This window comes from Sphaeramia orbicularis, chromosome 12 (assembly GCF_902148855.1).
Source record: "Sphaeramia orbicularis chromosome 12, fSphaOr1.1, whole genome shotgun sequence".
In the NCBI taxonomy this organism is placed as follows: domain Eukaryota; kingdom Metazoa; phylum Chordata; class Actinopteri; order Kurtiformes; family Apogonidae; genus Sphaeramia; species Sphaeramia orbicularis.
In genome coordinates this window covers 28,039,185-28,052,066 of record NC_043968.1, presented here as the reverse complement: position 1 = coordinate 28,052,066, position 12,882 = coordinate 28,039,185, and the positions used below count along the sequence as shown (strand labels likewise).

Below are 12,882 nucleotides of genomic sequence, written 5' to 3'. Positions count from 1 at the left end.
CACTGGCCACACTTTGATCATATCGGTTCTTCCATTTTTCATTCTCTCGATGCTATCCAATATTTGTTCATCTTAACATGGATTTCCTGTTTTCTGCTCTTGTTTGCAGCTGATTGCCATCTTTATTCATTGTCTCCCACCAAGAACATTTTTTCCCTTTGTCATCTCTTGGTGTTTTCCCCTTACATAAAATCCCCTCACCATTACTGCCTCTTAAAAGCCTCATTAGCTCACCAGTACAGAGTAAAAACAATTGGGCTTGGATCACAAACTAAGAATCACATTTTTGCATTAAAAATGTATCTCCTACCTATGTATGCTGACACAACATCTACTGTAGTCTTTCTCAATCTGTTCTTTGCATTAGTTTGGAAATTATGTTGGAGTCATACTGAGATCAGAGCTTTGTCTTCAGAGAATTATTCATGAGCACATTAAAATAACACTGCCATATGTGTCCATCCAAGTGAGACAAGGGTAAATGTGTATACCAGACAAATGCAAGGTAACCGCTCACTCAAGGCAAAGAGATAAAAATAGGACAGAAATGTGAATAAACAGAAAGAAAAAACAAAGGCACGAGTGCAAAAAAAGCACATGGGGGAAGAGGAAATGAAACAAATTACTTCATAAAAAAAGGCTAAAAAGGGCTGTATGTTAGGGTGTATTCAGACCTATTTCATTTGGTCTGCTTAAAAAAGACCAGAGTTTGTTTCCCTGGAAACTCTGGACTTTTTTTTAGGTGTGAATGCAAACATGTGAACTCTGATTCGAATCAAACAAGCGGACTCTGGGCCAGTTCACTTCTAGTGGGAATATGACCAGCCTCGAGCTGAAACAAACCAAGGAACCATGAGCCTTTTTGTGCTTGACAAGTCACTGTAGCCACTGGAAGTAGCAGAGCTGCACAGGTAGTCAGAGCTAACAGCAGCAGCCATGAGCCGTGGACAGACATGGAGCAATGAGAAGACTGAATGTCTCATTGACATTTGGTCAGATGTTCATATTACCAAACTGGCTCCAAATGAGCTGTTCTTGACAGTTAACGTTATTTTGATAAAGTTGTGTCTGTAAAAATAGAATACATATTCCAAAACTGATAACTGCATGTAGGACCTCCATGTTTGTTTTCATCAACACCTGCCGTCTCTGATTCACCCCGCCCCTGACTTTTCTGTCCAATCCTAGCACAGTTTGTCACATGCATGCTTCTGTTTACAAATTTTGGTCCACTAGCAAAAAGTACAATGAGAATGCAATCCGACCCAAATGAAAAAAATAGTCTGTTTTCGATCCGAATGAAATAAATGGACCAAAGGACTTAAAGCCCAGCACATACACACACACACATGGACACATAAATGTACAGTGGGCACTCACAGGGTCTCGCAGGAGGTCCTCTGTGTCTCGCAGAGCGGTTCTAGGCTTCAGCTGCATGTCGTCGCAACATTCGTTGTCGGAGGCAGGTGGCGACTCTGCAAGGTCTGGAAAGTCGTCTCTCGTCCTGGGGCCTCGGAAGCGGATCTTGTCCAGGCGCTTTAGCATGGTCAACACCGCGCACCTGGGCTTTACCTTAACATGGCGGACGGCAACCCTGAAGCAACCAAAAAAAGAAAACCAAGGGTTATTGATATGGCCAACAATTACAACTTTTTTTTATTTGCTCCTTTTCCTCTCAATAAATTGTCTCTAAACTGAGATTTGACAGAGCACAAGAAACTTCATACACGTAAGTCTACTAAACCTCAAACACAGTCAGTGTTTGTAGTCTGCTATACTCTTGAACAGATATAATCTTTATCAGCAACATTTCTTAGAGCCATGAAAGCCACTCCCTTGACAAACCATGAGGTCAGATCTGCTGCCCTCATTTACTGAATTAAAGTCCATAGCAGGAGATATGGCAGTGGTTACAGAGGCTGTGAAGGCTTAATGGTTGTGTTTTGGTATCATAGACTGAGATGTAATGATGACAGATAGTGCAGGGGGCTGCTGGAGCCATCACACAGACTCACCAGAGACAAACTGCTGCAGTGTTTACTCTGCATTCAACAGTAGCCTGACACTGCAGTAAAACTATTCAGAACATGACACAGACCAGAGTTATTGCTACATAAATGCTCACCAAAAGACAGCCACTATTAGCCAACTACAGTCCAACTGTGCCATTGATCATAGTAAGTGTCCTAAAAGGAGCCTGCTTTAAAATACAACAGGTGCTGAACCTGTTAGAGCAGGTAAACACTGACAATACAGGGATGATAATAATAATCTGAATGAGAGCTGCTGACTGAATGAAACAACAGTGAGATTCCCCTGTAGTACAACTCTATTTACGAGTAGGTCACTTATAGTTTGACTGAACACAGTAAGTCAAAAAGTGCCATAACAATCCATCTTCCATCCTCACAACAGTACAAGGAGCCATGGGAAATGTAGTAACTATGACGTGGTTTTTCACTGATGTGATTTGTCATTTGGTTAGAGATTAAATGCAGTATTTGTGATGTAGCCTAATCCTCAGAGATTATTCAGTCTGCTTGACTGGGCGACTAGTTGTAAAACTGCCAAGGTTGAGCAGTCTGACTTTTTTTGTGAATGATTGGCTACAAATGAGCTAACTAAAAACAAAAAATAAAATTGACTTGGACTTGCTTATTCACTCAAACTGAAAGAGACAGCTGAATGGCAACTCAGATGTCTCAACACCTTTTTTAAGTCTGGTTTTAAACATTCTTCTAAGTGGTTAAAGTACCAACAATTCTCTTGACATATTCATGCAAATACAGACACTAATAAAAAACAGGTCGACGGACTAAAGGCAGCAAAAATAATTTATGTATGAACTTAATTTCTGGAAATAAATTTAATTCTTATCTTAACCCACTCATATACACACATAAGTGGAAACTGCAGAGGGGGCTGGTGGGTTGATCTTTCTTCCCTGAAGGGGAAGTGGAAACACCGTGAGCGGCAGGTTAATAAGCACTTCCCTCCTCCTGTCAAGACAACTGTCACAATGAAATCCATTCGCACAATAACTACCTGAACCCACACACAGGCTGCTTGATGCTGCTTCTCAGTGAGTCACTGGTCAGCTCAAACTACCCCAAATTTAGCTGAGACAATAATGACAAGTGAATGCACATTATAACCATTGTAAAACAACTTCAAAAAAGGGCATACTCTTTCAGATAAGCAAAAACAGTTTAGGATGTAAGTGGTAATATTGAAGAAACACAGCCACAATATCTAATTCTATTTAAAGAGTGCAGCAGGCTACTTGTTGCCATGCTACTCCTTGTGTCTTTCCTATGCTGTCTTCCACACTACCTTTTATTTATTTCTTTAACAGTTCTTACTTTTCAGTCCAGAGGCAGTTTCAACCACACAACTGTCTTAAAAAGGAGAACAAAAAATGCAAACAAAGGACAGAAGAAGAGAAAAGAGAAGGAGGAGGCCAGATGGAAAGGGGTTTTAGCTCAAGGTCTGATCACCATGTACGTAACACTGCAGGAATACACACAAACAGCGCTCATGACTCATGTGCTTGGATAAGTACAAACACAAAGACACCTCCATTCAGCTTTACCCAGTCTTCAGTCACTGAAGAAACACCAGCTGGGAGAGAGGCTGGTGCAGTCATAATAGGAAGGCAAAGATATGCGCACACACACACACACGCACACACACACACACACACACACGTGTTGGGCACATAAAACAAAATGACAACAGTGCAACCACACACACGAGGTGATAATGTTTGTTTGCTACTGCGGCGTACATTAGTCAAGGGTGAGTAGCTTTACAAGCCTGGTGTGTATTAGCCTATCACAAGCTTAATATATGAGTGTATGTGTGCACGCGTATGTCTGTCTGAGTAATCTTCTGCTAATGACCTGTAGTAGCTGGAGGTTACTCTAGGCTACATGGGTCACATTCGCTGCATCAGCCAATCACAGTCATTCATGGATGTTATGCTGTTAAAGGCAGACAAGTGCCCTTTGCCCTAGATCAATGTTTCCCTTTATTTAGACTTCATAAAAAACACAAACTGACAATTCTACACTTAATAACTGAACAGACATAAAAAGCACTCTATTAAAATGCACCTCTTAAAAATTAATAGTATGAAGCATAAAAATATGGAAAAATTATTTCCATCGTTATTAAGGTAATGAAGTGTGAACATGATATCTTGCAGATATTCATCTTTCTAGCCAAGAAGCCTCCACTGATCAAAAGCTGAAATTGCAAGAACAGCAAGTGATGTTTTCATGCATTCTTTGTGGTAAACTTGACAATGCATTTTTAATGAATACTATTAGCATAATTACACTGCTTAATAGTTATCAAGACCAAGGTCATACCATTATCGTTGTTATTATTGTTACACACTATACACTCTGTTGTATATGGACATAATGACAAATATGGTGATTTATTAACACCTCAGTTGCATTAACTTAGTGTCACCCCTGATCATATATGAGATGCATGTTAGCTACAAGGAATGGGAGTAGCTCTTTCTACAATTACATCCAGTATATCGCTGATGCCCATCAGCCATGCATGAAAGAGAAAGAGAGGAGAGGGGGCAGTGGAAGCACTCAAATAGCCAAACAGTACAATTCAGTCCAGTGCACTCACACAAGTAGGCCACTTTCTGTGCATGTGTATTTTCTAGGACAGAAGGCTGCAAGGTTTCATTTCAGAACAACACAAAGTTCTGATTATAGGCACTTGTTAAACGGAAATACCACAGTACTAAAGAGTTTCTACTCTGGCTGATAAAAGTCTCATTTCCTTCTACAGGTGCTCTTACTCAGATATGCTGCATAATAAAGAAGGTTGAGCTATTCTGTGCTGCTATTCTCAGCTTCAAGTTGTATAAGACACTGAGGGACAGAGTGTGGGATTGGAGGATTATCTCATCTGTCAGAATTTACCAGAATGTACCGATGAATATCTTCAACTTTGGCTGTTCATTTGACTTTACTGAATTTATAATAAGGAAGACAGTCGACAGATGGTCAGGAGGAAAACATGCCTCTTGTCTGTAATGAAGTGCCAGGTGTCAGTGTAACAGGACAGAAACATTAATCTACTCTGCCTATAGGCAACTCCTGCAGCTCATTTTCAACCGTACTGCCCAGTTATAGTCCAAAGGAGCCCGGTATCAACATGTTAGGTTATATTTCAGTCTGGATGCACATTGTTATTGTAAATGTTCTCATCAAGCAACATCATTACATTTGATGTCAGCCCTGGGGATGACAAGGGCGGAAGGGAGGAAAGTGCGGATATGATGAACTTTAATTAGACCTATTAGTTGCATTCTGCTGTCTGTAGTTGGAGGCTAAACAAGGGACTTGAGGAATATACAAGCCACGTTCCAGTCGACAAATCTGAAGGAAAGGATAGTAAAGAAATGGTATGAACAAGACAACAGCAGTAGCTTTCATCCAGTCCATTAATACAAGCCTGTGGGCACCATGTAGTTGGCTGAACAAAAATAAAAGTTGTGGTATGCATTTTTCAAAACCAACATTCTGTATAGGTTATTCTAACTCTGTGCAGTTGAATGGTACTCTTCAGTGAGTACTTTTGATGGACATTGCATCACCGAAATGCAAGGTCAACAAGCAAAGCACTGGTTTATACTATCATGTCACCTTTGAGCTGATGATCATGATGAGATTATTCTAAAACCATCCCTCTTACCCTGCTGCTACTATTTCATCATGCAGTTATATAAACAAGGATACAAACAATCAATACTTCCTTAACAATGGTCACAATCGACCCCTCTGTTTAATTGGTTGCACAGTAGTGACAGTAGTTATTATATCTCAGTTCAAAGTACAATTAAACCTGAACTCCGTATCATTCGATCAGGACGGGATCAACACAGGACAAGAGATTAAAAACAAGCCCGTTACTCATCTCTAATGACACAACTAGAAAAAGCACATTACAATACACCAGTGTTTTTCAACCTTGGGGTCGGGACCCCACATGGGGTCGCCTGGAATTCAGATATGGTCATCTGAAATTTCTAGTAATTGATAAAAATAAAATTTAAAAAAATAGCGACTAACAAGAAATATACGGTGAGTTGACAGAGACAATCAGAATCCATAATAGACATGACAAACTGTGAAGCTGAAACTGAAGCACTGTGGTACTGTTTATCTGTCAAACGTTCATTGTGGTCAGTTTCAGATGCTGCAGCTCTTTCATAATTCATAGATTGAGTTCTTGTTTGTTCAGTATTAATTGTCAGCCTTGTAAATCCAAGCTGGACTGACTGTACATATCCTGACCAAGGAAAATCAAATTCTCACTTTGTGCAGTAATCTACACCTGGCTTTTCTGCCTCTGTCCATAATAATATACATTATATAGACTTAATGTCATCTAAAATTAAAGTTTATTTGCAACATAGTATAGCAAACTATAGCAGGATCCAAAAAAATATATATTTTTAGCAAAAAAATGTCTTCGCTTGAATGTCTGGGGTCACCAGAAATTCATGATGTTAAAATGGGGTCACGACTCAAAACAGGTAAGGAACCACTGCAATACACGTTTAATATTAGCTAATGTTAGCTAACCTGCTTTTAATTCAGATCCGTTAACCCTGATGTCCCAGCGGCTGTGAACACACCACCGCAGTTTCTTTTATCATTCTCCACTTTCTCCACGGAGACTTTGATGAAACATAATTTGCGGTATGAAGACTTTTACTGTGAGGAAACACCTCCACCAGGGAAGGGAAAGTTCATGTTAAAAGAGTGAACCAAAAGGCCATGGACATAAAAGACAAAGCTAGCTGCATTATTATTCGGGTAAACCGCAGTTACTTTGAAAGGCATATCCGAAAATACGGAGTGGTCCTTAAAGTAGCATTCGTTTAAAAAATTAACCGTTAGACACGATACGCCCAAATGACAGTATTATTATTATTGTTGTCGTGTAGATACGTTTTATTTCAGCTGCAGTTCATGGTTAGGCCCCGAGGTAAGTAGTTTTAATGGTCGGACATGATTTAATCTGGAAAATTATGAACACCGAATGTCATGTCAGTCCTAAATCAGCCGCATTGCATGACCCTGAAGAGGCAGTGAGACGGACGGATGACACGGAACAATCCCGTTTATTTTCACACACCACACACAAGAACAAGTGCTAAACAAGTGTCCTTACCCAGCACGTAAATCGTAGCAAAGTTTCATGAACACTGAGATTGGCTTGAGGCTGCTTTATCCGTCAGTACACCTGCTGCTCAGGACGTCCAAATGAACGGCCAGTCTCACGGCAGACCCGTCTCACTGGGTCCATCCATCCAACACCACAGGCTCCGGTTGTTTGGGCTCAACGGCACCTCCAGAGCGGAGCAGCCGACACACACACCGACGACGAAGAGGAGGAGGAGGCGGAGGAGGAGAGGGGAGGAAAAAAGACCAGTTGCGTCCCTCCTCTCCGGGAGAGAGCTGCCCTGTCCAGTTCCGTCGGATACTAGCCTTCCTCCGGCGCTTGTTGATTTCTCACAAACGGCCAGTGAGGGAGCGACGAAGGCCGAGGAAATGTCGTCAGTGTTCGGCGCTGTTTTCTTAAAGGGGCCGCTGACGGTGATGGAGCGGACGGAGGACGGGAGAGGAAACACAGCCGTCTCTCTCTCTCTCTCTCTCTCTCTCTCTCTCTCTCTCTCTCTCTCTCTCTCCCCTCCTTACCACCGCCCTGTGGCTGTCGCTATCATGTAATGCTAAATTATGAAACAGGTGGGTAAACATTTGCGTCATCCTAATGTAAATAAGCATCACTTTAACACAGCCCCAAGATAATTATCTTAAAAAATGATATCACTGCTAATGTGGTGTTCTATGGCACAATAATCTCAGCCCTTTTATATCACCATTAGTACCTTTAACCTTGTATAGTTCACTCACAGAAATACTCTGAAATTCAACATTTCAACCTTAGTGAGTAATTTCTATTGTCATGTAGAAAATCAAGGTCAGTGAAGTTACCATATTTGGTTCCTTGCACGTAAGTGGCAAAAGATAAATGAATCAAAAAAAAAAAAAATATATATATATATATATATATATATATATATATATATATATATATATATATATATAGAGAGAGAGAGAGAGAGAGAGAGAGAGAGAGAGAGAGATAGCAATAGATATATATTAAAAAATACAAGAAAAACACATGTAAGATGCCAAGAACATCACTTTTAGAGCATTACAACAGCATAAGTGCTGATCCAGACCCCTGTCCACATCCACATTCTCCCTTTGAACATCATTCCTTACATTAGTACCATTACTTCATGGTACCTAACAAAGCAGGTACACTCACTGTTCATGCAGAGGTGGACCTTACAGACCCTGTAGACCACATTGGACCTGAGATTGTTGACTCACTGTCCTCACTGGAACTGCTGTGGCTGCCACTATCATGTAATGCTAAATTATGAAACAGGTGGGTAAACATTGGCCTCATTCTAATGTAGATAAGCATCACTTTAACACAACCCCAAGATAATTATCTAAAAAAAAAAAAATGATATCACTGCTAATGTGGTGTTTTATGGCACAATAATCTCAGCCCTTTCATTATTTATATCACCATTAGTACCTTTAACTCTTTATAGTTCACTCATAGAAATACTCTGAAATTCAACATTTCAACCTTAGTGAGTAATTTCTATTGTCATGTAGAAAATCATTATTTGTTTGTAAAGCCTGGAAAAAGCAGCAGATATGTTTGTTTAAATAGGTCAGTATTTTGTCTTGTTTATATACTGTGCCTATTGTCTGGTATTTGATCTTTGTTTTGTATTCATCTTGTCTTATAAGCCCATGTAAGGGCTGAGCATGTCTGTACACAAGATACAATAATAAAAACATTCATTCATTCATTCATTCATTCATTCATTCAAGGTCAGTGAAGTTACCATATTTGGTTCCTTACTCGTAAGTGGTAAAAATAAATGAATCCAAGAAGTATATATATATATATATATATATATATATATATATATATATATATATATATATATATATATATATGTGTGTGTGTGTGTGTGTGTGTGTGTGTGTGTGTTTTTCTTGTGTTTACATATATATATGTGTGTGTTTTCTTGTGTTTACATATAGATAGATAGATAGATAGATAGATAGATAGATAGATAGATAGATAGAGATAGAGATATAGATATATATATGTGTGTGTGTGTGTGTGTGTGTGTGTGTGTGTGTGTGTGTGTGTGTGTGTGTGTAAACACAAGAAAAACACATGTAAGATGCAAAGAACATCACTTTTAGAGCATTACAACAACATAAGTGCATATGCAGACCCCTGTCCACATCCACATTCTCCCTTTGAACATCATTCCTTACATTAGTACCATTACTTCATGGTACCTAACAAAACAGGTCCACTCACTGTTCATGCAGAGGTGGACCTTACAGACCCTGTAGACCACACTGAACCTGAGATTGTTGACTCACTGTCCTCACTGGAACTGTTGATGTCACTGTCTTGTAATGTGTGTGGAAATTACCAAAAAATAGTCACTTGTCTGATAAAGGGCTAACAGCAGCCTAACAAGATTTTCCATCACAAGGAAAACACTGTCAACAATGTGTTGTTTTTTTTTCTATTTTACTTTTGGATGCAGGTCCAAAAATACATTTCACTGCATTGTACAATGTATAACTGTGTGTGACGAATGAACCTTATAATAAACCTCATTAATCATCTTTAATAAAGACTGAGAGATGATACTGCATACTGAGCCTATAAATCCTTCTTAAATCATCATTAGTTTCATTCATATTTGGATAGTGACCCTGTACACCACCACATGAAACAATCAAGGAGATTTATGAGGAATTAGTTTTTGCAGAAGTCTTGTATTGTTTTTAAAGACCTCCACAGTGAAAGACAGACTGAAATCCTGGTGGGTGGTATCCAGGATTATACAGTGCTGCATACCTGCTCCTTCAAGGCTGTCCCAAATTTTATTGGAACACTACTACCTAGTTTTATTTCTGCAAATAGGTTCATTGTCACGTACTTGTAGAGGGGGGAAAAACACAATCCTATACATGTAAAGTAACTGAACTTTGCACTAACCTTTGCATGTTTTCATCAGGTGGTGACGTTCTCCTGGCACTGAAGTCCGTCTTATGCTGACACTATTAATTTCCAGCTGCTGTTACTGCAAATGATGATGTGGTCTTGATGTTACAGATGTCTCCTGCAGTCTTGCCTGTCACTGCACTTACAGGGTGAGTGAGTTCAGCATGAAATGCGCAAGGAAGAAAAAGGGTTTGAAGAGTGAAATGGATAGAAAGTCCAAGAGAGAGAAACGAGAGTCAACTGACTCCTGACCCCTGAGATGAGACCAAAGATTACGGGGATGTAATCACAAGTACTTTGTCTGCTGTCAGACTACCAATGAGGCAAATGAGGATCAGCGTAGTCTTGTCCTCACAAGAGCTTTGGCCTGATTGTCCCACAGCTGCCATGTTGCCACCTCCTCAGCAGCACATTAAACTTACTCTATTACTATCACCTACTGCTTCCATTGAATTGTCTTTTGTCATATTTTACCAAAGTGTGTCTTCATTTCAGTGCAATATGCTGCTTTCTGCATCTTAAAGCTGAGACTGCCAAATCGTGTTTTCCAGGTGTTGTGTCCATAAGTCCATACATGTGCATCTTGCTGTTGCTGAAAATACAATGGCTTACATGTAAAGAAGGAGTTTGTTTCAGTGCATAACTTTAGCTCCACATTTGTTTAAGCAAATGTTTGATGCACGGGGAAATGGGGTTTTCATTCCCAGACCAATCCTTTCTGAAAGTGGATATTTAGAGTGCTACACTATAATAAAAAAATACTTTGCATCAACCAGTGAATTAATCTGTGCACTCTAGTAGAACAAATTATATTTTTACAGTGATGTAACCATTAATGAAACCCACAGGTGCACTACTTTCTTTATTTTTAATATACTTTCAAATTATTGCAGAATTACAGACATACATAAACATAAGCTTTTGTTGTCTTTTATTATTCAAGCCTGTACAACCTAATGAATTCAGTTTTGTCCGACATATAATATCGGGTTTGGTTATTTGGTCCATTTTGAGGTACTAGTAAGACGTGATACTGTGATATTTGACACAGCACTGGTTACTGTGCTTCAGTTGTCACATATACTAAATGTAATCATATCCTTTTGAAACGAAATCCTCCTCTCCTAGTGCTGAGTATGTAAGAGTACTGAGTCTCTCAGGAAGTCAAGTTCTCATTCAAATATTTGATTCAGTTTGAGACTTCTTATGAATCCCTGTTGCATAACCACTGTGAGGGCAGGAAAATAACCACTAAACCTATCCTACATATCCACGTGTGTTTGTGTAAACATACCTGAAATGTGCGTCTATCTTAGTCTTTCAGCCTCTTGAAACGTATTTTAGCAGAAGCCCTGTCTGTGTAAATCTCAGTCTTTAAGTACATTAAACTCCGCCCATCAGGGTATGTGTAGTTATCAGAGATTCAGCTGCACACAGGAACCAAATGTTTTTAGATGGGAATCCCCTTAGTTGTGCTTTACACACTCATATTCATACACACATATAATGAGCTCCTGGCCTGTGATCCTCTTCAGATGTCTTCTAGCAAAAATACTGCTGGTGAGATTTCCCAAATCCTCCCTCTATGCTCATTTAGAAACCCTGTAATAAACCTCTTAATCCCAAACCAGCATTTTCTAGTGGGTTGCACAACCACGCTTGTCTTATGCAACTGCCAGAGCATTCACAGACAATTATAGAACAGTTGGGAGGAAGGAGAGGATGGATGACGAGGCTGGTAATGCAAAACAAATTTGGATAAGATGGCTGATTAAATACTAACATGCTTTCTTTTTGATTTCCTCTCAGAAAATAATACGATATTTCTGAATATATTTAGGCATTGTGAATATTAATTCAATCCAATGCTCAGTGCTGCTTGTATTCCAGTTGGCCTTTCTATTTCAGTTGTAACTTTAACCCCAACTCAACCACTTAACTCATCTAAACTAACCTTAAATTTAACTCTTTACTTACCAAAACCATGACTAAATATAATCTTAACAATATCTGCTCTACATTTTAAAAGAAAGCTATGTGTCTGCAGTGGAGAAAGAGTGCTACTATGTACTTGCATGTATTTGCAAGGCAAACTAGCTACTTCTGCATCAGTGAGTGGGTTTTGGCCAACAGCAAATCCTTCTTTCTAATATAAACACTGTAAAAAAAAACAAAAAACAAAAAAAAAAACAGGTCAATGCCGCATTTTCTGCCTCTAAAAGATAAATTAATATTTTTTTGGACAATATATCCTGATGCTGGCTAAAACAATCACTCCAGGAATCATCCAGTGGAAGGCTCTTAACTATTTGCTTAGTTAAATGCAACTTGTTTTGGTTTGATGGCAAAATAATCAAATAAAATATTGTTTTCATTAAAAAGGTATGAATTTGTAGGGTTTGAGAGATTGTTCATCCTTAATGCATTCTAGAACTTACCTGACAAGTACAGATATGCACAAACACACACACACACACACACACACACACACACCTCATGTTAACTCTATGCACAACTTTACCTTGTTCCCCAGCAGATGGCACAATTGTCTTATTCATGCTCCTCCCTCCTCCCTGATCTGTTTTGTGACTACTCTTCATTCAGGATGCCAAGTGTACCTCTCATACAGCTGAATTATTTAGTTTCCCTGGCTGTGATGGAACAGAGATAAAGGCGAGGGCAGAGGTTCACCAAGATAAAGTCTGAGACTAGTTACAT

At 39.3% G+C, this 12,882-nt stretch overlaps 1 protein-coding gene and 1 long non-coding RNA gene across 3 annotated transcripts in view; one reads left to right on the top strand and one right to left on the bottom strand.

The window, feature by feature from the left end:
• LOC115430120 (uncharacterized) overlaps window positions 1–1,108 on the top strand; it is a 13,588-nt gene extending 12,480 nt beyond the window's left edge. The window contains exon 3 of the long non-coding RNA XR_003936877.1: window positions 785–1,108. This is a non-coding gene — a long non-coding RNA (uncharacterized LOC115430120). The remainder of the gene's footprint in view (window positions 1–784) is intronic.
• gramd4a (GRAM domain containing 4a) overlaps window positions 1–7,652 on the bottom strand; it is a 46,803-nt gene extending 39,151 nt beyond the window's left edge. The window contains exons 1-2 of one of the 2 annotated variants that reach the window (XM_030150012.1): window positions 7,213–7,652; window positions 1,381–1,594 (exon numbers count right to left, since the gene is read on the bottom strand). In XM_030150012.1, the coding sequence (XP_030005872.1) occupies window positions 1,381–1,594; window positions 7,213–7,241 (243 nt within the window). In that variant the 5' untranslated portion in view covers window positions 7,242–7,652. The remainder of the gene's footprint in view (window positions 1–1,380; window positions 1,595–7,212) is intronic. The other variant, XM_030150011.1, reaches the window with a different exon arrangement.
• Window positions 7,653–12,882: the final 5,230 nt, after the last annotated feature.